The sequence below is a fragment of the Odocoileus virginianus genome, chromosome 12 (genome assembly GCF_023699985.2).
Source record: "Odocoileus virginianus isolate 20LAN1187 ecotype Illinois chromosome 12, Ovbor_1.2, whole genome shotgun sequence".
Taxonomy (NCBI): Eukaryota; Metazoa; Chordata; class Mammalia; order Artiodactyla; family Cervidae; genus Odocoileus; species Odocoileus virginianus.
In genome coordinates this window covers 54822294-54847242 of record NC_069685.1, presented here as the reverse complement: position 1 = coordinate 54847242, position 24949 = coordinate 54822294, and the positions used below count along the sequence as shown (strand labels likewise).

At 35.8% G+C, this 24949-nt stretch overlaps 1 protein-coding gene across 1 annotated transcript in view; it reads right to left on the bottom strand.

The window, feature by feature from the left end:
- The window catches only part of MED13L (mediator complex subunit 13L), a 281837-nt gene that overhangs the window by 137294 nt on the left and 119594 nt on the right, over positions 1–24949 (bottom strand). The window contains 1 exon segment of the mRNA XM_070475321.1: positions 1941–2025. Within this exon segment, the coding sequence (XP_070331422.1) occupies positions 1941–2025 (85 nt within the window).

Below are 24949 nucleotides of genomic sequence, written 5' to 3'. Positions count from 1 at the left end.
GTAATGTACTATAATTCATTGAATAACCAGGAACCCCATTTTTCCAAAATTATAAAGATAAAAAGATTAAGAGAGACAGATAAATGCAAAAATCTATGGAAGAAACTGAAATCTTTTCCTTACAAAAGAATGCCAACTAAATAAAAATAGAAGGAATGGTACATTTGAAAATTAACATTACAGCCACATAGTAATAAATGATATACAAGAACCACCAATAGAAGCTTAAACAAGTGATTTAGATTTTGATAACAAACAGGATAATTACACAATTATATTTGGTCACACAAAATGCTGGGATAGATGACTCACAAGCTGGAATCAAGACCACCAAGATATACATCAACAACTTCAGATAAGCACATGATACCATTTTAATGGCAGAAAGTTAAGAGAAACTAAAGAGCCTCTTGATGGAAGGTGAAACAGGAGAGTGAAAAAGGTGGCTTAAAACTCAACATTAAAAAACAAAGATCATGGAATCTGGTCTCATCACTTCATAGCAAACAGATGGGGAAAAAAAGGAAACAGGGTCAGATTTCATTTTCTTGGGCTCAGAAATCACTGCAGACAATGACTGCAGCTCACGAAATTAAAAGACGCTTGCTCCTTGGAAGGGCAGCTAAGACAATCTAGACAGTGTATTAAAAAGCACAGACATCATTTGCCGACAAAGATCTGTACAGTCCAAGCTGTGGTTTTTCCAGTAGTCATGTATGGATGTGAAAGTTGGACCATAAAGAAGGCTGAGTACCAAAGAATTGATGTTTTCAAACTGTGGTGCTGACGAAGGCTCTTGAGAGTTCCTTGGACTGCAAGGAGATCCAACCAGTCAAACCTAAAGGAAATCAACCTTGAATATTCACTGGAAGGAATGGTGCTGAAGCTGAAACTCCAATATTTTGGCCACCTGATATGAAGAACCAACTCACTGGAAAAGAACGTGATAGTGGGAAAGATTGAGGGCAATGGGAGAAGGGGGCGACAGAGGATGAGATTGTTGGATAGCATCACTGACTTAATGGACATGAGTCTGAGCAAACTCAAGGAGACAGTGAAGGACAGGGAATCCTGGCATGCTTTCAGGGGGTCGCAAATAGTGGGACACAACTTAGCAACTGAACAACAACAACACTGGATTTGGCCACAGATTACTTATTTCAAAGAGAAATAAAGATCATAGTTAACAAGTCCTTTTCTATGGTGTCACTACTGAAAAAGCATACAGGAAATATGTATGAGGAAAATATCTCAAATTTATATAAAACATACGGCCTGAATCCATCCAAATGTCAATGATGACCCCAAGGGGAAAAAAAAAGGAAAAGTTAAAGAACTCTTCCAGATTTTAAAATGACATCAGAACTAAATATAATGCATGATTAAGAGCTAATCTGGGGGGGGGGGGGGCAGGACAGAGGTTAAGCTAAAAAAGAACATAACTGGGACAGATGATAACAGCTGAGCTGAACTACAGATTAGATAATGGTATTTTATCAATGTTATATTTCCTATGGGCTTACATGAGAGGATGTCTTTGTCTTCTATAACTACTTCAGAGTTATAAAAAATGAATCTCAACTGTGTAAATGATGTTTATTCAGGGAATAAATCTGAATGCACTCATGTGCACACACAACACATACTGAGTTCAAAGTTGGGGTGAGTGAGAGGGTGAGGAGTCACACGAAATATAAAGCAAATTGGGCAAAAGAGAAACTGTAAGTGAATCTATGCAAAAGGATATGTGGAGTTCTTTGGGCTATTTCTAAAAATTCTGTAAGTTTGAAATTATATCAATATAAAAAAAACACCAAGAAGTTTATATAAATTTTCATAAAGTTGTATGTGAGAGTGTTTTGAGAGACACAGGAAACCTTCTGAGTATCTAGCATTATACTAAGGTGTCAAAATCACCATGCTGCCGTTCCTTCTCTTACCTTTCTAACAGATTGTGGATCGCTTTGAAGAGCAGCGTCCGACATTCATAGGAAAGGCCATTTTCCCAGAGTCCTTCTTCCACAACTGAAAACAAAACAAAACAAAGCAAAACAAAAAAATGAACCAGTAAGCAGGGCATCCAAATAAAAATAAAAGAAACTTTAAAAATATTTTTCTAAAGCAAAGTTAATGAGTTAATTTAAGTAGATGAACTTACACTGAAACAGAAAATAAGTTCAATCCTTGTCCAAAATCATAAAATACTTATGTACAGAGGGAATAATGTCTCAATTTTAAAGTTACTGAAACACAGGCATGGCACATCCCCCTCACACAAAGGTCTTACCAACCCGCCTCTGCAAAGTCTGAAACCATCCAAAAATCTCAAATTACTCTTTCTACCTAATAGTGTCACAAATAATTTTATTAAGGTTCTACTTAAAAGTAACAAAATGGCACAGATTAATACAAAGGTAATCATGTGTATTTTCAGAGAGAAAACAACAACAACCAAAAAATCCAAAAAAAGGGACATTACACAAATTGCTCTAAATGTTCTGAAAGCAGTTATCTGAATCAGATTTTTAAAAATATGGTTTTAGGGAGAATGCCAGAAAATTAAGTCTTAATATAACACCAAATTCATTTCCTGAACTCATAATTTCATTAATGTTTAACATTTGGCAAAGTTTTAATATTTGTTGAATATTTGCCTTTGAAATATGCTGCAGCATCACTTAAGAGCCACTAGGAACTTTGACACCAGAGAATCCAACAAACCAACAATATGCCTCATGCATTCCTAACATTCTTTTCATATGTAAAAACTACAAAATGCCTGAGAGAAGATAGTTAATTTTCTTCTAAATTATATTAGTTCATTTCAACACAGTAAAATATTGAAAGGATGCAGACAACATCTGCAGATGAAAATTTCCCTCTCCCTCTTTAACATGTCGTCTTGACACAAGTACTCACCGGAGAAAATTGTAACAGAGAATTAAAACACACGTTAAATCCATAATGCACTTTTAATGCATTTACCGCACAAACTAACTTTCAAATTGCATCTCCTTAGTCTCCAATTAGAGAGAATTTGAAAAAGTATACTTACATTTAGGGGTTTTCTCTATAGGACTTTTTTTTTTGAATGATAAAACTGGATAAATATTTCTTTTCTTGGGATGTCAGATAATTTTTTTATCTTCCTGACTATGTGGCTAATCATGACCTACCAAATTTTTCCAAATTAACCTCTGTCAAGAGACATTTTATATTATTTTTAACTAGATAAATGGAAATAAAGTACAGCAAATAAACATTCCTGCTAGCAACTATCTCTGCTCAGGACAAAACATCCAAATGTTTTCTACAATCCTGTAAAGGCATCATGAATCTCTACTTTCACACATTTATTTTTGGGGTTGAGCTTTTCTGAGTGAGAAAGCAAGCTAATATATTTCAGTGAAAGGAACAGCCCGTATTAATTTGCTCTTATTTCCTAACATAAGCTAAAAATTCCTACTTTAATAACAAAGCCCAGCTCTTCTGAATTACTCTTCAAATCAGTCACTGGTTTCAGCTTTTTCTATATATTAGTCTTCTGTGCCATAAAGAGTGCTGGTGATGCATTATTTATGAAAAAAGTATCCCATTCGTCTTTCCAAGATTTTCTTCCAAGTTGGTGGCACCTATTCTGCACATTAAAAAAACAGGAACTTTTATAATTAAAACCTTCACACATACTTTAGTGTAGAATAACAGGCCTCAAATAACCTCCAACACCAAATTATCAACAGTGTCACTTGCTTCAACCACACTGCTTTCCTTTTTCTCTTTTTGATTTTCTTGATATATTTTTGAAGCATACCCCACTCCAAAGTACTTCAGTATATATAAAATTTGAATCTAAACAAGGTCTATCAAATTGCCTGTCAAGTTGTATCTCTTAAGACTCCTTAATCTCAACAACTCATCTCCTTTTTTCAAACATGGCATTTATTTATTGAAGAAACCAGGTTAGTTGTTTTATAGACTACCTTCCATTCACATCTGATTGTTTCCTCATGATATTCTTTAATGTTGGCACTACTTTGATCTTAACAGAAGATGTCAAAGGAAAGCTCTCAGACAACAAACAGAGCTCTATTTCTTCCTCAAAAGATCCTCAAATACTTTGTTAACTGAAATGTGCAAGGGTTATAGCTGTCTGGTCATGCACTATGGAATACTAAACAAGTTTTAGCATGCACAGGTAATGCCAATTACATCACAGTCTTATGACACCATTATGATCTTATCCTGATTTCAAGAATTTTTAAAATAGCCCTTAGAAATTTTTCTTTGAAAAAAATCTTAAAAGAGTCATTACAACACACCTACACCTAACATCATACTGTTAAAAACACTGAATATTTCTCCTAATATCAAAACCAAAGCAAGGATGTCTGCTCTGATCAGTCTTACTCCACTTTACAGCGGAGGTCTCAGCCAGTACAAGAAAGTAAGTACCAGGCATATTAATTGGAATAGAAGAAATGATCTTTATACAGATGACATGACTATTAGAAAATCCTAAAGGATCAACACAGAAAAGCTACTAGCACCAAAACTGAGTTTAAGTTAGTTAAGGTCAACAGACATGAAATAATCATATTTTTATACAATGTAATGAATAATTAGAAATTTTTAACAATTTGAGTACTATTTACAATAGCACCAAAGCCCATGAAATTCCTAGGTATAAATCTTACAATTGGGAGACTAACACTACCTAACTTCCAGGTTAACTATAAAGCTAGAATAAACAAGACAATATGGCACTATAGAGAGGACAGATATACAGATCAACAGAACAGAAAAGAAAGTCCAGACATAGACCCACAAATATATAGTCAACCGATTTTCAACACAGCTTGCAAAGGCAGTTTCGTGGAGAAAACAGTCTTTTCAACAGATGATGCTAGGATTAATGAATATCCCTATGGAAAAAAACTGAGCCTGTCCTCATGCCATATAGAAAACCTCAAAATGGATCATAAAACAAAATGCAAAACCTAAAACTATAAAACTGTGAAAATACAGGAGAAACCTTTTATAAGTTTAGGTTAATCAAAGACTTCAAAGCTGACACCAAAAGCATGATTCATAAATAAAAACTGTTAAACAGTGCTTCATAATAATAACTTAGCTCTTTAAAAAGCACAGAAAGTTATAGTAAGCTATAGAAAAGATAAGCCACAGATGGAGGGAAGGCAATTACAAACCACATATCTGTCAAGGACATGTATTCAGAAAATGCTCTTCTTTAAAAAAAAAATCTCAAAGCAACACAGTTTAAAAAAATTTTTTAGAGAATGGACAAAAAATTTGGACACTTCACCAAAAAATATATGAATGGCAAATAAAAACATGAAAATATGCTCAAAACATCATTGCCATTAAGGAAATGCAAATTAAAATCACAGTAAGATATCACCCATTAGAATGGCTTGAAAGAAAAACTGAAAATCCTAAGTGCTAGTGAGCATATAGGTAACTAGAACTGTCCTATACTGCTAATGGAAATGCAATATTATTAGTAAAGTCACTTTGGAAAAGCTGACTGGAAATTTTTCCAAAGTTAAACATGTGCTTTACATACAGCTTAGCAATATCCCTCCTAAGTATATATTCAAGTGGAATAAGAACTTAGGTTCACATGAAAAACTGTAGCAAATTTTTTTTGCCCCCATATTTGACAAAAACTAGAAACTACCCAAATGTCTCTCAACTGGGGAATGGTCAAACAGTGGAAAATCCATACACCAAGATACCATTCAGAAATAAAATGAACTACTGATACATCTAAAACATGAATGAATGTCATTAAAGTGTTAGTCGCTCAGTCATGTCCGACTCTTTGTGACCCCATGGACTATAGCCCACCAGGCTCTTCTGTCCATGGAATTCTTCAGGCAAGAATACTGGAGTGGGTTGCCATTTCCTACTCCAACTGATACACCTAAAACATGAATCAATGTCATTAGGTTAAATGGAGAAAGTCACACTTAAAAGGCCACATGCCATGTGATTTCATAGTATGACATTCTTGCAAGGCAAACTTGAGGTAAGGTGAACTGGGAGTGGTGAGAGGAGGGCTTATAACATAAGGACAAAGAAAGTGGGGCAAGAGGCATGGAGGTTGGGTTGGGGGTGCTCCTGGAATATGCTTATATTGATTTCTAAAATACATTTTTAGTGTTGAAAATGAGAACACAGTGTGAATTAAAAGAACTCCTACTCTAAATATGTATTCTAAACATAATTGTTTTTACTCAAAGGATTGTGTCTATTTGATTAACCTAAATTATTAAAAGCAAAAAACAGCTGTAAGCAAAAAGATACCACAGACCCAACCACAGGGGTCCTCCCAAACAACATAATATACTGTAATTTATAGTATGTACTTGTTAATTACTATAAATAATACAAAGAGAGAGTCTCTTTCCTGGCTCAGTTCGTAAAGAATCCGCTTGCAATGTGGGAGACTCGGGTTCGATTCCTGGGTCGTGAAGATCCTCTAGAGAAGGAAATGGCAACCCACTCCAGTATTCTTGCCTGGAGAATTCCATAGACAGAGGAGCCTAGCCGGCTACAGTCCATGGGGAAGCAAGAGTCAGACACAACTTAGCAACTAAACCACCATCATACCAAGAGAAGAAAATAATTCAGGAAGATGCTTTTGCTTTTTAAATATTTGAAAAAGTATCTTTATTAATATTATTAATTAAATTCTCATGTCTCCCTCATACAGTATAACAAAGTTTAGGAACCAGTGTAATAAAACAACAGCGAATAAAGTAGTAACATGAAATAAAACCAATTCCTCTACATTAAGCTCTTGTTTAAGAAAAGTACACTAAAGCTGAAACAATAATAGAAAATTATGAATTATCCTATAAGTTAACCAGTAAATTTTTAAATATAAGTCAGTAGAGGTAATTAAAAAGGATACAGTGTTTGAACTTCATGTAAACATTTGAGTTTCATAAGTCATATGATTTATTACAGATTTCAAAGCAGTCAATAATTTACTGGAAGTCAACAACTGTGATCCAAGATTAACCACTGTAATAAAAACCATCAATATAAGCTATGGATTTAAGGATAATGCATTAATATGCTAACCCTTTTAATTTACTATTTATATATACCCAATAAACTTGTAGAAAGGAACATTAAGTCAGAACATACTTTATTTCTATCTATTTCACATACAGAATTTCCAGAAGTACAAGAATGATATACATTTGATGTATATTTCAATCAATCTCTAAAATTCCAAAAGAAGCAAAATCTAGAATGACATTTTTGGAGTCTAGTAATAGATATCTGGCCAATAATCACTGGCCCACAATTGTTGGCTATAAATCAGGAAAGCTCTCAAAAATCAAACAGACTTTGAAAACCACTGTAAGGCAAAATTACTTGGAATACTTTTCAAATCTGCCAGTGAATGCTGAAAGTCTTTTCTTTTAAAACACTAAGAGGAAAGCAAAATAACTTAAACAGTCAAGGTTAGTTTTCTATTCAGGAAACAGTCTTTCTCACTTAATGAGGCTTCACGTACCAAATCCGAACCAAGCACTACATCACTACATACAAATGTAGGGGAAGGGGTTCCTCTTTTCACAACACTTTTGAGACAGAGTAAAAGGACACATAGCATTCACTTTTCTCACTCAATACCTGACTTCTTCCCATCACTGCAAACTGCATATTTCATGAACTCTGGTTGAAAACAAAGATGGTCAGCCACCCCTAACAGGAGATGAAAATGCTGATTGTCCTACATGTAGGACAAGGATCCATAAGCTAAATGCTAGATGCTCCTGAACCATAATTTTGACCCTAGATCTTGGGACACAAAAAGGAGTGGAGAGAGAGAACTTTCTGTTAGCACTAAAACAGAGGCTGCAAGATTAAGTTTCCTGAGGTACTGTAGCATCAAGGGCTTGGTAGTAATAACACAGTTTTCTCAGACCACATCTGCAGCACTGATCCTAAAAGAAAATACTCAGTATTCTCTTACCCAACTCCTCTTCTTAGTTTGCAGCTAAAAACAGTGACCAATACACTTTATTCTAATCTCCATTTGAGAAAACTAAGGCTTAAAAAATAAACTTCCTGATGGTCACACAATAAATTCAAAAATCTGGAGTTAAATTAAGTATCTATACTCAACAGCTAATGGGATCAAATCATTTTGTATCTACTTTTATAAACAATAAACTATACAACATTCCATTAATTAAACTCCTGAGGGGAAGCAATTTATTTTCATAACTGCACTGACTAGGACATTTCAGACATTCATAAACCTGTTTTAAATTGACTTGTTATTATGTGTGTACACATCTTTCAAATTTCATTGGAATTAGTTTCAATCTAAAATCTCCTTATATCTAACAAAGAGGATTAGCAGCAAAGATGGGATTCAAACCCAAGGTTTGTGACAAATGCCCAATGCTCTTTCTACTATCACACCAAGTTTTCTAAGTTTTCTTTTGTTAAACTAAGTTTTGTTAAACTTAGTTTTGTTAAAACTAAGTTTTCTTTTGTTAAACTGCCCCACCCCAGCTTTTATTCTCATGCCAAGTAGAAAGGCAACCTTCAACACTTAAATTTCCCCTTGGATTCACAATTTGCACCTTAAATTAATGTTATCTTAATAGCTGTAAAGTAACCTTTTCAAAGGTTACGCAAAACTGAAAGTGCTTCTGCAATCTATGTGTACAGGTCCATGATAAAGTCTAAGAAAATCACAGAACAGACTTTTAAAACTAATATATCTGACACACCCTCCGCCCAAGGTAAAATTTAAACCAATACTTCATTTACTTTATACTGTGATTTTCCAAAAAGTATGGGGGGGGGGGGCCCCTGCTGGCAGACAGAGGAGTTAAAAAGTAGCTAGTCTATGTTAAGATGCTATAAATGACATGAGGTGCATTTACTACTTAATTCTCTATCTCCCTTCCAATTGGACTGAGAAGAAAAGCCAACTGCCAACAAGTTTTACAAGAAGGTAGGCAGATGCTAGACCCTTATCCTTAAGAAACCTACAATCTCCCCAGGGCACACTGCCTTCATCTTTAAAAAAAAAAAGCCTTTCTAATTCTTTTGATCTTTCAAGTTTCAACTTAAAATGCTTATTAACTCCTCAAGAATATAAATTAGCAAGAAGACTGTCTCTATAGAATACACTTACTCTATATAATGGAAAATTTTTTCTAAAACTTTGTTAACAGTCTCAGGAAATAAAAGCAAGAAAAGAAGTAAAATGAATGCACCAAAAATGACTGGCAAAACTCAACCAAAATAAATTCCTAAATTAAAACATGCTCTTGATGTTTCATGGTCAATTAAAGCCAGACTGACACTGAAAAATAAAATTAAGTACAACCATAACTGCCTACTTACAATGAAAAACAATTTTGGCACTAAAGTTATCTAACTTAAATTGCAAAAGCTATAATCAGAATTTGTTTAAATGGCTGTTATTCAACTTTTTAAAAATATAGTAATCCTCATAATCAAATATTTAAACTGTAAAACTATTATAAAAATCTTTTAGTGAAGAGACAGTGTTTTAGAAACAAAAATTTAAATAGCAGTAATTACTGCTTAGCTCACAAATAATTTTTTAAAATCATCACAAATTGTACTACAAATTCTTTCAACTTTGCTAAACATGGTTCCTTGCAGAATTAATAAGCTTCTTTGAAAGAAAAATCATATGAAAGGTTCAGGGGGATAAAAAAGTCAATATGGCAAAATATCAAAGCAGCATATACTTCAATGATTTTGTGTTTCCCAGCAGAGATCATGGAAAGATATCTCTTCCAATTCCACAAATGAAACTGACATACTTTACTTGAAGGGGAAAAAAAGGGAGGAGGGAGAATGGAATAGAGTAAGGGAGGAGCATAAAAATTGTGAAACCTTCAAGAAATTCAAGCTCATGCTTTTAGAATTCAGGTCACCCTGCCTTATACAGTTTAAAAGTAGAATTACTTTCAAAGAATACATATTTCCTCTGAGCTATGATACATATTTCCTTTTAATGTATCATATTGCAGCAACAGCTGAAATGAACTAGACATCAAAAACACTTCTTACTCCCACCTACTGCTTTTTTACCTCAGGCATCAAAACTAATGAAACCTATTATCCAGAACATTGAGTTCAGTAACCACATTGGCCACTGCAAATACTGGAGGGGGGTGGGGCACTTTCCAGGATGGCACTCCTGATTCAGCCATTAAAATTACTGAAAATCAAATTGTGCACCAAACTCCAGAAATACAAACAGATTAAAGCAAGGCACATGAAATGAGAAGATTATTTCCCAGTTAGATTTCAGAGGCAAAACGATAAAGAAAATGCAGCTCTGAATCCAGGATTTATAATTTTCCCACCACCTTTGTGGTCAAACCTTTATCCGCAATATATATTTAGCCCACTATGTTTTTTTGTTTGTTTGCTTTTAAATTAAATCTACTACCTAGGAATTATACTTAGCAAACATAATAACATTTATCAACTTATCATTTATCCATTTAATTTTAAGGGTTGCAATAAATATTTTCAAGATAAATATATGGAGATTTTTGAAGTATCTGCTGTTTCTTTTTCTAAACTGGGGTATAGCTGATTTACAGTGTCTTCTTAATACTGACTTATAAAAGAACTGAGTAACAAAGTGGCATAATGCTACATTAATTCTGAAATATAACACAATACCTATAAAAAAATCCAATTACATAGAACACTACTGATTGATCACAGTTATGCTGCCATCGATTGCCTTGTAAAATCTATATTTGAAGTCATTAATACCTAAATGGACTGACTTATTACTTATATCAAGTTCAACCCACCTAGAGCTCTGATTTCCCTGAATTGCTCATGGATGTAGAATACTTGCTATCACTTGACAAACCTATGTTGAAATGATTTTAACTTTCCCAATGTCAATTAATCAATCAAATAAGAATTTGAGATATAAGATATAGATCATAATGCTCCATTTGTTTCCTATTTGCCACTTTACATGATGACAAACACTGACAATATTCATCAGACAGAAGCACAGCTGTAATTCAAAATTTTAACAGTATAATGTCTAACTAAGGAATCTCTAACAGCATGAGTTCTCTGCCAGTTGCAGGGTAACCAGAATTTTAATGACGGTTTCTACACACCACTGAAGCAGTTGAGACATGACCTAAGTTAGCATTTCAATGGATCACAGGACTCCATGTAAAGCCACTAAACTTTAAATTGAAGGAGACCATAAAACTAAATTTCTAGATAAATTGAACAGACCTTCAAAAGGCAACTGCTACAGAAAACAGTCAGGCTGCCGTGCTACTTTAATAGCTACACAGTGAAAAAAAATCTTGCACAATGGCTGTTACTGACTTTGAAGAACTAAACTTGCCCCCATTTTTTACTCCTTTCAAAGATTTTTAAGTAATTATTACACTTTTATCCCTTCAAGCTATTAATATGCTCTTTTGTTTTAAAATATACATAAACAAACAAAGGCCTAAAGGCACAGCCACTGGAATTAACAATTATATTTGGTGCTAGAATAATTGTTATTTTCTTCTTTACCTCTTTGTGTATGTTAGCGATTTTCTTTAATGAATATGTTATGTTTTAAAAGATACATCATATCTGAAATAGTTTAAATGTCTACTGTTGTTTATTAAAGAGCACTGTGTGTGTGTGTGTGTGTGTGTGTGTGTGTGTGTGTGTGTGTAAGCTATGTGCTCATAAATTACAAGAAAGGTAACATCCTCAGGACAAGAATCACCACAAGATAAATTAAATTTTGAAAAAGGAAAACCAGACATATGATTCAGTTAGAATATTTACATTTAAATCAGTACTGCAAAATGAACACTTTATAAACTTTCTCTAAGACAATGACTTTAATCAAGATGACTCAAATACTGATTTCAACACTGGCAAAACCAAGCAGTAAAAATTAAAAATAATCCCTCCACTCTTCAGAAACAACCCGATTTGAAACACAAATACACACACACCCACCAGACTGCACGCGCGCGAACACACACACCCCCACCCACCCACCCACCAGACTGCTACTAAAATTTTAACAGAGCAAGTCTCCAAACTGCCTTTCACACTAAAGCCCAAACAGCTGTCTGTCACTGCTACTACAGTGAGTAACCCTTGCAGCTGTAAGCGTCTGAAAGGCAGCTGTCTCGTTGGCATTCTCTCCCTACCCCCACTCATCCAGCATTTCTGTTCTTGCTACAATAATCTTAAAGAGCATTTTACAGGAGGCTTAGCCCTGGCTGAGGGCACTCTACGGCGTGACCGAGAGAACATGGAAACACGATTCATTAGACACGCCTGGAGTGATAACAATGGTGCTGCTGCTTGCTGCCTTTCATTTCGTACATCAGGCTGAGACTAATGCATTCTCGTTACACAACAAGCACATTTATAGACAGGAAAAAACTGTAATCACCTTTGATTAAGAGACAGCATATTTTTCCTATATGAGCCGCCAGCCATACTGACAGAGTAATTATTTTTTAACTGACAGGTTAAAATAGCAAATGTAGCAAAAATAACATCTGCCCCCAAAGAGACAGAGAGATGACTACTATAAAGACTTCGTACACAAAGGTTTCTTAGACCAGGCTCAGTGCCATATCCTTGAGAACTGATGGGTACCTGGGCTTATATTTAAGCTACAAAGTCTATGAGAAATAGAACAGGCTCTTCATGCAATCTCATTCTATATACCCAATTCTTTACAGGTAAAAATTACAGAATTTCATTGGTCACTTTATCTGTAATTATTACTGACCTCCTTTCTACTTTCACCACAGTACTACAAAATTCAACAGTACTATTAATCTTCTTCTCATTTTCCATTATACAAAATAATTTATCCTTTTACATAAAATGCTAGCCCAAAACAGAAAGTCTGCTTTCCATCCAAACTGTAACAGCAAAAAAAGTGTAATTTTGATTAAAAACAGGGATATAGAATAATTTTCTATCACCCAGCTTCCTCAGTCACTGCACCCAATAAAGGTTTGAATTACACATATAAAAGAATATAAAAGACCTAATTTAAACTGAAAAAAGTCATAAACCACATTATATTGACAATATGTAAAGTCAATTTTCTTACAGGATTTCTTACTTCTTCACATACCCATACACTTGCAGTCTTTTGTGGGTTCATGCATATGTTGCTCACTTATTACTTATGGGGAGCTTGGTAGTTTACATATGTATTTATTGGCCAGAAATTAAAAGATTATACATTAAACAAAAATATTGGAAAGTATTTCTTCAAGGTTAGCAGACTGCATAATTAAGCATTTTTTAAAAGATCTTTACTCTCTCTTTTAAGCTTTCTATAATACGCCTATATTTTACACCAAGAATGTGCTACAAAACTACCAAAACAATTTGTAAATGTGAACATTTGCTAAAACATTAAAGAACCAAAAGTGAGCAAATAACTGAAAAGGTCTGGTTCACGAAACTTTTGAGTTCTAAAAACAGCTTTAAAAAAAAAAAAAAAACCCAAAACAGTTGTGTAGGGCAAATGAGTTTTTGTAAAGCAGTAAAATGTTTAGTTGCTGGATTACAGGTTTGCTGACCTGTGCCTCTACCACACCAAGCTAGAAAGTAGGAAATATGCTGTTCATCTTTGATGTGTCTGTAAGAGGACCACTGAACTCTAAAATGCATTTAAACACAGTGTGCTTTGAAGAGAAGTCTGATGTGAATCACAGTATATCAGAATTACATAAGTTTAAAATTTTTATCATCTGGAATAAAATAACATCTACTACAGATGGCAACAATCATACAATTTTTACTCTACAGGTGCCCAAGTCTTGTCTCTCTTAATTTGGTCTTTTTTTTAAACTGTAAAAAACAATGACTCCCCCTAAACTAATCAAATTACTTCCATAAGCTTTCTGTTAGGAAAATACAAAATTAAGCAGCAATATGCAATACATCACCACAAAAAAATTATTTTTAAAAATGCAGTATAAATGGATTCTTACTTTAATAAATAACCTGATGGTTTACATATAAATTTCCATTACATTACTGGCTCTTAGAAGGATCTCAAATCATTATTTTTCACTTTTAAAAGCAGGATCGTGTAAGTCTGCCCTGAAGTCTTCAAAGTTAGTTTATGCTTAAAAAAAAATTTTTTTAAACAACCTACCAGAAAGCATTAAAAGCGTCCCAAAACTTTAAATTGAAACATACACAGAAAGATGCTGCCTTTCCCAAAACTTTTAACAAACTTTTAAACAGTTTCCAACTCATAAGCAAAAAATTTATAGATGACCTAAGCATTCCAACAGAGCCAACATTCTACTTCATGTAGGTGTTTCAACACTACAAGATTCCTTTGCAGTAACAAGATTCAATTGCAAAAACTTTCAAGCGCTCTGGGAAATGAAGATCAGTTATTTACCCAGTGGTGTGAGTGAGTTCAATCCTATTTTCTTTCTAAACTTGGCCAGAATGGCATTTTGATTGGAGGGTGGGGCAACCCAGTAATTTTGGATCTGGCACAATCTGGAGCTGGGAAGGGCTGAGTAGGTTCAATAACACAGGAGGCAGTGGTTTAGTCCCTGTGATCCTGGGAGCACACTGTCCCATGGAAGAGTCCTGGCAAGTCTCTAGTCTTTTCCATCTCCACATTAAAAGTAGTATGGTTACAGTTTTATACAGATATAAACAATGGAGTTCTGCTACCGAGGATTCATTTGAAAGCATAAGTAAGTACAAAGAGTTTGCAAAGAGGACAGAACTTGCAAACCACTGGAAAAGGAAAAGCAGTAAACAGGACCAGAAACCCACAAAGGCTACTAGCACTGCACTCCCGGGCGCCACCGCTTTTCTCACACTTATCTGCACTCTCTGAGTCTTTCCGGCCCTCCAACTCCATGATTCTAAGGGTGAGTGCTAGCATATGAGAAAGTCTGCCAAGAAAAAGTGTGAGGGCTTCAAATACAGAGTCAAGTCCTACCCAATATCACAAAACCCAGTACACAACGTAACAGTAAAGTTAAGCATTCCTGGTTAATAGTCTATACAGGCTAGCCTTAGAATTTATCCACCAATTAGGCTTTTCACAGGGGGAAAAACATATGTTTCTTCCAAGTTATTAACTTATAGATGGCCTTTCTGAAAACACAGTATTAATATTTACTTTGTCAATTGGTGTTTGTCCATGATGAATCTCCTTTCCAGTTTTAAAGTACAATTAAAAGTTACCATAATGAGTATTTATCACTGAAGGGAAAAGGAGAGAGTTTTGATAATGAATAACAAACTCAAAAAGCTTCTGGAGTGCTAGTAAAATTTCTCAGGAGCTATATATTAGATGTCTTTGTAGAATAATTCCTTTACTTTGAATGTAATTCTCTTATCACAGCTCACAATTTTAAAGCATGCATTCAACTATGCTCCTAAAACATATATATATGAAATAACATAAGATTAAAATTTAATTGCATATATACTATAATCACAACTTTTAAGAATGCATGTTCAAATATCTTAAAATGGAATTAAAAAACATAGTAATTGTTATAAGTTTAAAATTTAAGTACACGCCTGCAGGCATGCTCAGCTGTGTCCAACTCTTTGTGACCCCAACCAGGCTCCTCTGTTCATGGTTTGTCCCAGGCAAGAAACAGTACTGGAGTGGATTGCCATTTCCTACTCCAGGGGATCTTCCCAGGCCAGGGATCCAACCCAAGTCTCTTGTGTCTCCTATGCTGGGGAGCGGATTCTTTACCACTGCACCACCTGGGAAACCCAAGTACATGGATACACTCCTTAAAATAACAGTAAATATCTTAACTAAAATATACATATATTCAAAGGCAATATTATTCCTAAAGGGCTTAGCAAATCAAATTTATCAGATAATAAAGAAAACAGCCTAAAGATAAAATGCAATAAACATGAAACAGATATTATCTGGACAAAACATAAACTAACACTTTGTTGGGCTTCCCAGGTGGCGCTAGTGGTAAAGACCCCGCCTGCCAACGCAGGAGACCTAAGAGACTGGGGTTCCATCCCTGGGTGGCGAAGATCCCCTCGAGGCGGGGCATGGCATATACTCTGTAAAGTACAAATACTGTTGTTACATTTCCTTTACAATGCAGCTTCATCAAGAAGCAAAAACTTCTAAACCACTCTCAATGTTTTCACTCTCGGCATTCTAAGCCCATTTTTCATGATAAAGTCAAGGTGATCTTTCCAAAACTTAAATCACACCATTGCATTCTTCTGTTTCAAACTCTATTCCAATGCCTTCACATGACATTAATAATCTATTTAAGCTCATTACCAGAGCCTACAAAGTTCCATCTGATCTCATCTCTAACTATCTCTTTCATCTCCCAGGAGCTTACGAGTTTCAATAGCACTGACCTTCTGTTTCTACAAGTGAGCTTGGAGGTTTCTGCCCTTACTTTCCCCTGGGACTGCATGTCTGGCTGGATTCAGATCTCCAATCTCAACCCAAAATGTCATTTCCTCCCAGAAGCTTTTTGCTAAATAACCCCCTTACCTAAAGAATCCCTATCCTTGCCTAGTCACTCACCTTCTCGCCATTTGCATTATAACACAGGATCATATGAAATTATTCATTCGTTTACTGTCTTTTATCCATGCAGAACAATGCCAGTTCCAAAATGCACAAGGGGAATGTCAATACTTGTGTACTTACGATATCATACACTGTGACCTCAAAAAAACCAAAACATTCAGAACTTCTCTGGTGGTGCAGTGGATAAGAATCTGCCTACTGATGCAGGAACACAGGTTCAATCCCTGGTCCAGGAAGATCCCACATGCTGCAGACTAATGAAGTTCATGGGCCACAACTATTGAGACTGTGCCCTACAGCCCACAAGCCCCAACTGCTAAGCCTGCACGCCCCAACTACTGAAGCTCAAGCACCGAGAACGTATGCTCTGCAACGAGAAGCCACCACAATGAGAAGCCCTCACACTTCAACGAGCAGAGTAGCCCCTGCTCGCTCCAACTAGAGAAAGCCCACAAAGATGTGATGCAAATAAGATCTTATGTGAACCCATGATCATTAACAAGATTAGAATGACTAACGAGAAGGATTCTTGAGGGGAAAAATCAATTGAATTAAGTTAAATTAAAATGCTTTAAAATAATGGCAATCAGTTCAGTTCAGTTGCTCAGTCATGTCCAACTCTTTGCGACCCCATGAATCACAGCACGCCAGGCCTCCCTGTCCATCACCAACTCCCAGAGTTTACTCAAACCCATGTCCACCGAGTCGGTGATGCAATAAACTATCACAATTTAAAGCAGTTCAGATAAGGACATGAGCCTATATGTTTTTTTGTGTTAAAATCAGATAACTCTTAAGTTATGAAACTTCTATCCCAATATGGAACATTTAGAAACAAAATTAACTCATCATCTTTCCTCAGCATAACTGATGCTAGTAATCAACTATAGATGGTTGCTATTAGTATTATTATTAAGGACTCTTCATTACTATAAATTTATAATGTCCTCTAATTTCTGACTATCAGTCATATTCATCAAATTTAGAAAATAAAGTTACACAATTATTTAGCAACCTTAAATTCACATTACTTATTGATATAACTATATATAAATGTGTTACTTGTTCCAGTCTATAAGGTATGAGCCAAAAGTCTCCCTATAGTTATCTGAAGCCACATCTGTAAAGGCCACAGGAACTTTTTTTTTTTAAAGGGGGCGAGGGAGGTGGTAAGGAATACAAAAAAATATATATATATATATTTTTTTTTGGTAGAAAAACACTGTAGAATCATTTCTATGTAAGCTTTGGCAATGTTATATGGTTTTCTGAAGTTACCTTCAGTAGCATTATTCTCAACTTACCTCTGGCTTATTCATGGACACCAAATTTTGTGATTCTCAAACAAAATTTTAACTAAATTTTTAAATATAACTTAATCACTTTACCAATAGTAAATTCTCAATTTGAGAGATATTTAAAAGATTTCTTTTATCTATTTGAAGATAACTCAAATATTATACTTTGAGCTAGTTATTAAAAATCCCATTTTCAGCAGAGATGTTTACAAATGAAGGTACATAGAGAAGAAACTGAAACATAATGGCTCTTTTAAACTGACTAGACAACTATTCACTGTTCACATTCATTTTGTATCTTTCAGTCTGGAAAACCTAAGGCTCCTTTTAACTTTCAATTAGTCATATGCTGTCCTGTTTAATTTTTTCTCTGACCATTTTGCCCTTTTGAAGGTGAACTCAAATTAAGTCAAAATCATATAATACACAGACAGTAATTTGGAAGTGGATTTCTGCCTCCCCAAACCAGACATTATGCCTTGCCAAGGGAAAAACTGTATAAATAAGACTATTCACAAGATAGGAAGCATAAGCACATGCCCATTTACCTTCAGGGTAGTCACTGAAACTTCAAAGCACCATGAAAAGCAGCATCAATGCTTTTGTCTAAAAGATCTCAGAAAATGTAAGTGATCTTGGTTTCATCAATATCTAAGACTTTCCAGGAAACAAACAGGTTTCTTAAATTCACAAGAAACCACCTAAACATCTCTTACTAGCAATGAAAATCACAACCTCTTTCCTTGAAGGTGATCATACTTATATAAGTTTAAGAAAAAAAAATTTTTTGGCCACAATGGAATAACATAAAAATGTTTTACACTTGCTTTACTTTAGTTCAGGTTAAAAACAACTATTTTAAAAATAAAACTCCAGATTGTGCAGTTTCAATTTTCCACTGCTCATTTTCTATGACAATCTGACCAAGAATTTCCCTGGTGAGGAAAGAAGATGATATTCTAAAACCTTATTTTCAGAAAAATATCTGCTTACATATCCAGTTTTTTCTGAAAACACTAATGAAAAGGTAATGATATAATAAACTGAAAGTTGGTTTTAGAAATGAGCAAGTGAAGCTCATCTAAAGGCCAGAAAGGACTTTCTGGAAAGAATGATAAGCATCTTGGAATCTCACTACTCACACACTGAGCTCCAATCTGCAGCCATTTCCCTCTAAGCCAATGCACTTGATGGGTGTGATAACAGATGGATCACTGTATCTGCCAACTTCCTGTGATGTACTGTATGGGGACTGATAATTTAGTGACTACAGAAGTCCTACAACAGACAATGCAAGCAATCCTGGCATTCGGTAAGTAGCTGCATGCAGTCCTTTGACAGTCTGTAGGTGTTGAATATATGTGGATCATTGTACAATGTAAGCTCTCTGCAAGTATCTATGCCATTTTGAAAAAAGGAAGAAATTAAACACTGGGCAAGCTAAGAACTAAATAGAACAAACAGGAAAGAACAAATATACTTAAAGTAACACTTTTTACTTAAGAAATATGAAAACCATATATTGCTCAAAAAGTTATTAGAGCCTCATGACCAGGTTAACTAGAAATGTATGTATACACATGAAAAGCATCCACTGTGGGCCTAATATTCAGGTTTCACAAGCAGGGTGATACTGTGTGAAATAACTCCTTGCTGTGTAGGGGGCTCTCTTGTGCATTATTCCTGGTTAATGGATGGGTAGCACCATCCCTGGCCTCTACCCAGTAGATGGCAACAGCACCCTACCCACCAGTGGTGACAACCAAAAATGTATCTAAACACCACTAAATGTCCCCTGGGGGAAAACACCACCACCTCATTGAGAAGACAGTCTAGAACTGCACTCTCTCAATTCTAATGTTTACGTCGGAGTGGAGGGAGAGAATATAAGGAAAGCATAGTGTTTATTCATGGAAAACATACACAAAATACTCAAACAATCTATATAGTGTGGATCAGCTAAGCACATATTACTATGAAGAGGAAAGGCCATCTAGAGATTTGGTGGCTAAACTGTTCACCAGGTTACGGAGGGAAATGAAAAGGCAATTTCCATTAACAAGCATAAGCAGTGTATTCTCTCTGCAAAACAGGAAGAAAATCATAGCTCTGCTACAACACTATATACAATTGATACTGACAGTACTTTTGCCACAAATCCTCCTCAAATAAATTCTTCATTAAATCAGGCACCAATTTACAGAATTGTCAACTTTAACAGATGCTCAGAGATGAAACTCTCTAGGTTTCACGTTCTGGTTAAAAAAGTCATATCTGTGCATACACATATAAATGTGTGTGCATGTATATAGTCAAAATCCAAGTGTAGACTCATTTGAAAAACATGGGTACTGAATTCAGTATGACCGTCTTATTTTACTTGCACATCGCTGGAACCTGCCAAATATACTTAAGTTATTTGGGAGAGGATTAGTTTGTCATTTTTGCAGCACCTCTAATGTGATGCTCTTCTCTAAGTCTAAAGCACAAAATCTCTTTTAAAATATTGTTTTAGGATACCACACAATATAAGCACTTGGAGTAAAGTCCTATAATCAAATTAAGGATGCTATTTGCACAAGGAAATGCAGTTTTCTTCTCCTCATTTTCTGTCTGCCTGCTCTTTCTGCAATTTCACTATTGAGCAAAAAAGGAGTACTAAAAGCGGGGGTGGGGTAGAGGGATGATGAGAGGAACAGACTAACCAGGGGAAATGAACTCAATATTACTTACTACACAGTTGTAATTCTTTGATTAGGAACGAATTTTTGAAACTAGAAATTTTTAAAAATGATGAGTAAACTGGATTTACTAATGATAATACTGTCACAAAAAGAAACTCCTTGGTAATTTGAAAGGAGGACATGAGTGAAGGGGCAACTCTTCCCTCAACTAGTAGAGGCCATTAACAATATTGAACAAAACCAGAGCTGATTTCTGGCAGGTCACTACACAAGCAGTCTTTATTTTCAAATTCTTGAAGAGCATCCATAAAACATAGCAGTTCACCCTGGAACACTCCCTGTGCCGGTCAGCGCTGCCTTAAAGTCCAACTCTCGGCTTCCCTCTACAATTGCAAAGGCTCAATCTAAGAGTAGAAACAGGAACTCCTAACAATGTGGGAAATCCATACGCATGGAGAAGCGCTTAATCCAGGATGACTACAGACCAAGCTGGTAGTGAAACTCATGCTCCACTCAAAACTGGCTCCAAAACCATGGTGATTAATTTGTGACCCTCAGATACAGACAGACAGGCCCTCAACACCACAGCTCACCCAGCTAGATACCGTCTGTTTTCCAAACATGGCTGGCAAAACATATTCCATCCTGTGCTGTGCTTAGTCACACATCCATGTCCAACTCTTTGCAACCCATGGACTGGTAGCCCACCAGGCTCCTCTGTCCATGGGGATTCTCCAGGCAAGAGTACTGGAGTAGGTTGCTCTGCCCTCCTCCAGGGGATCTTCCCAACCCAGGGATCAAACCCAGGTCACCCACACTGCAGGTGGATTCTTTACCATCTGAGCCACCAGGAAAACCCAAGAATACTGGAGTAGGTAGCCTATCCCTTCTCCAGGGGATCCTCCAGACCCAGGAATTGAACCAGGGGTCTCCCGCATTGCAGGCTGATTCGTTACCTGCTGAGCTGTTCTTTCTCCATTGTGACACTGTCACTCTTCTCATCAAGTAACAGGGAGTACGTCGCCTCCCCTGAATCTACATGGCTCTCTGTGAGTGCCTCAATACACAAAAATTTGGCCAGAGTGACACTAGGCTAGTCTCCGGGTCCAAAGCTTCAAAAACTGGCAGTCTCCATGTCCTGCCTCTTGGAATGCTCATTTTTAGAATCCAACCACCTCACTGTGTGAGGAAACCCAGTTCACATGGAGAAGTCACAGGTGGTTGTTCTAGCTATCTTGACTGAAGTTCTAGCCAACAGCCAGTACAACACCAGCTATGTAAGTAAAGACATCCCCAGAGACTATCAGGTCCTTGCCACAGAGTCACTTTTAGTCTTGGTATCATACTAGGAGTCCTCAGACATCCTGGAGCACAAACTAATAGCCCCTGTTATGTCTGGAGTTCTGACCCATAGAATCCATGGGTATAAAAAAATAGCTGTTTTTTTTTTTTTTTGCCACTAAATAACTTATCCAGTGCAATCAGCATCCTAGACAGAGTAGATTCAGTACTTCATTCACAAAAACAAAGCCCTTACAGTACTCACACTAGTCTTGCTATATAACATGATCTGGATGATTTATTGCTGGGTGACAAATCATTAAGGTTAGAGGTGGCATACTGACAGTGAAAATATTAAATTTTAAAGGTACATGATTTCATTACCAAGTACAATATAAACAAAGATGTAGAGATTCAGTGAGACAAAATAGGAAATTTGTAATTTACAGTATTATATATTAATATAGGAAATTTTTATGAGAAATATTATGATGTAATGGAACACTGGAAGGGTATTCAGACAGATGAGTAAAGACACAGCCAGACAATTCTAGCACCCAGCCATTCAGGTGTTCCAGTTTTCCCAGCTGAAGCCCCAGACACCATGATGCAGAGGTAAAACAGATCTGCAATATGCCCTGCCCAAATTATTGATCTAAACAATCTGTGAGCTTTTAAAAAAAAAAAAAAAGGTTATTGTTTACACCACCAAGTAGAGGGTGGTTTGTTATGCAGCAGCAGATAACTGGAGCAAATGATAAGGGGAAGACCACTACAAGGAGGCAACAGAGGTAGCATTTATTATAAGAAACAAATGCTATCAAGCAGTCAGGATAATGAAGATGTTAAGAAAAAGCTGTCTCCCCCCCCAACAAAAAAAGAAAAGAAAAAGCTGTCCCAAGTGGGAGAATGAGTATTAAGTCCTAAAGCAGGAAGAACTTGGAGGCATGAGATATGTCAAGCACGTGGCAAAGGCTAGATGATGCAGAGTTTTGTATGCCTTGGTGAGTTATTCAGAAATTATCTTCAGTGTACAAGGAAGTCACTGTAATGCTTTAAGTAAGACATTCTTTCAAAGATCCCTTTGGCTGCTTTGTTTCCTGATGGTAAATGTGGAAACTGAACTAAGCGCTCTGATTCCTTTAGGTCGACCACGCACACACTCAGCGTGTCTCAAAACTGGGTCTCTAGAAAACCCTTAGGCTCTCTACAAAATTAAATAATCTTTTACAATTAATGTTTATTTGGGTCAACTGAATGCCACCACACAATTTCTGTGTGCACGCATTTACACGCGTAATTCCTCCATTGAGGTCAAATGAGAAAAGAACAAGACTTAGTGTATGTGTGTACATACACACACAGACAAATGTACCAGATGTAGTCACACCACAAGAGGGCCTGATGACGCTCCAGTAAACTGTGCAAAGGAAAGTTTTACAGGAGTTCCAACAGAAGGAAATGGTGGAAGAACTGAGTCATCACACTATTCACAAAATAGGCAAGCCAAAAAGAACAGATCTCTTTCAAAACAGACAGTACCAAACTCTTACAGAAAGTTATATTCAAGTAAACATCAGGTAGCATAAAATGCTGTATTATTACTCTGTATTTTTACTGGTCATATAGTTTTGATGGCTACATATAACCTGTAAAAATTTTTACAGTTTAAAGTTTTATAATTATATATGCTGTAAGTATAAGGCATTTATTTTTTATTAGTCATGTCTCTAAAATCATAATAAAATGCTGCCATACATAATATATGAATATATTATAAATCTGTGAATTTCACATCATTCAGTAGACACACGTTATAACGTGTGTCTACTGAATGATGTGAAAGTCATAGATTTTCCGGGGTAAACTTAAGATCCCAGCTGACCTATGTCAATTATTTTAAGTTAGCATAAATAGAAGGGAACTGAGGTAAATCAACAGTAAATAACCAATATTCAGTTATTTTGAAATAATTCTGTGTCTTAAGAAATAGTCTTCTCCTTCCAATTTGTGTTTACTTGACTAAATCTTTTTCATTCTTCAAAGTCTAATTCAAGTACCACCTCTCTGTATAAACATCCCAGACCACTCCAGCAGAAATACTTTTCATTACCTCTGAACTCCCACATAATGTCTACACCATATCGAGGCATGCTTCCTAACACTGTTAGTTATCCCATGCATTTCTGTCACTAAGATGGCTGATGAGGAGATGACAATGTTGCTGTAGGTGCTATGATGATGATGACAATGGCAGCAGCTATCTTCACTAAGTGATCATTTACATTCCAGGCACAAAATTCACTCCGTGGTAATCTCCATCTTACAGATAAGGAAACTGAGGTAACAGTAATTATGTAATTTTCTCAAGGCCACAAGAACTAATGAAGGAACTAGAAATCAAAAATTCTGACTTGATTAACCAGGGTTAATCAAAGCATGGGCCTTTGAAATATCAGAGTCACAGGAGTGTGTGTGTTAGATAGAAATTCTCAGGTACCCCAAATTACACTAACATCTCAAGGAAATGGTCTTGAGAATCTAGTAACAAGCTTCCCAAGTACATTCTTATATACGTTGAAGATTAAGAAACACAATGCACCCGAACAGCACTGGGTGCCTCCATTTAGACTATTTTTTGAGGCTACAAACAATTTGAAATAGCTATCCTCTGATAAGTAAAGAATACAGACAAGAGTAAGCCATTATTTAAATTTTATAGTTGTTAAAATCTGCTGCTGCTGCTAAAAAGATCTAATTACAAAAGACACAATGACAATTATTAAATTCTATAAAACATAATCCCCATTCTATAGGTATGTATAGCCTACACTTAGAAAGCAGTAATAATTTTCATGGTTTTCAAGTATTTTTTTTAAACATAAAGGAGTTTGCTGGTGGTGTTCAGTATAAAGCCTGGAAGAGTTGAGTTCAGGATAGAGAATGGATGGCAATGACATAGAAGGCTGACAGGAAAAAGACTATACAGAAAGGGAAAGAACCAAAGATTCCTTGAGTGGTTCCTGTTGTCTGTCAACCCTCTATTCTGCAAA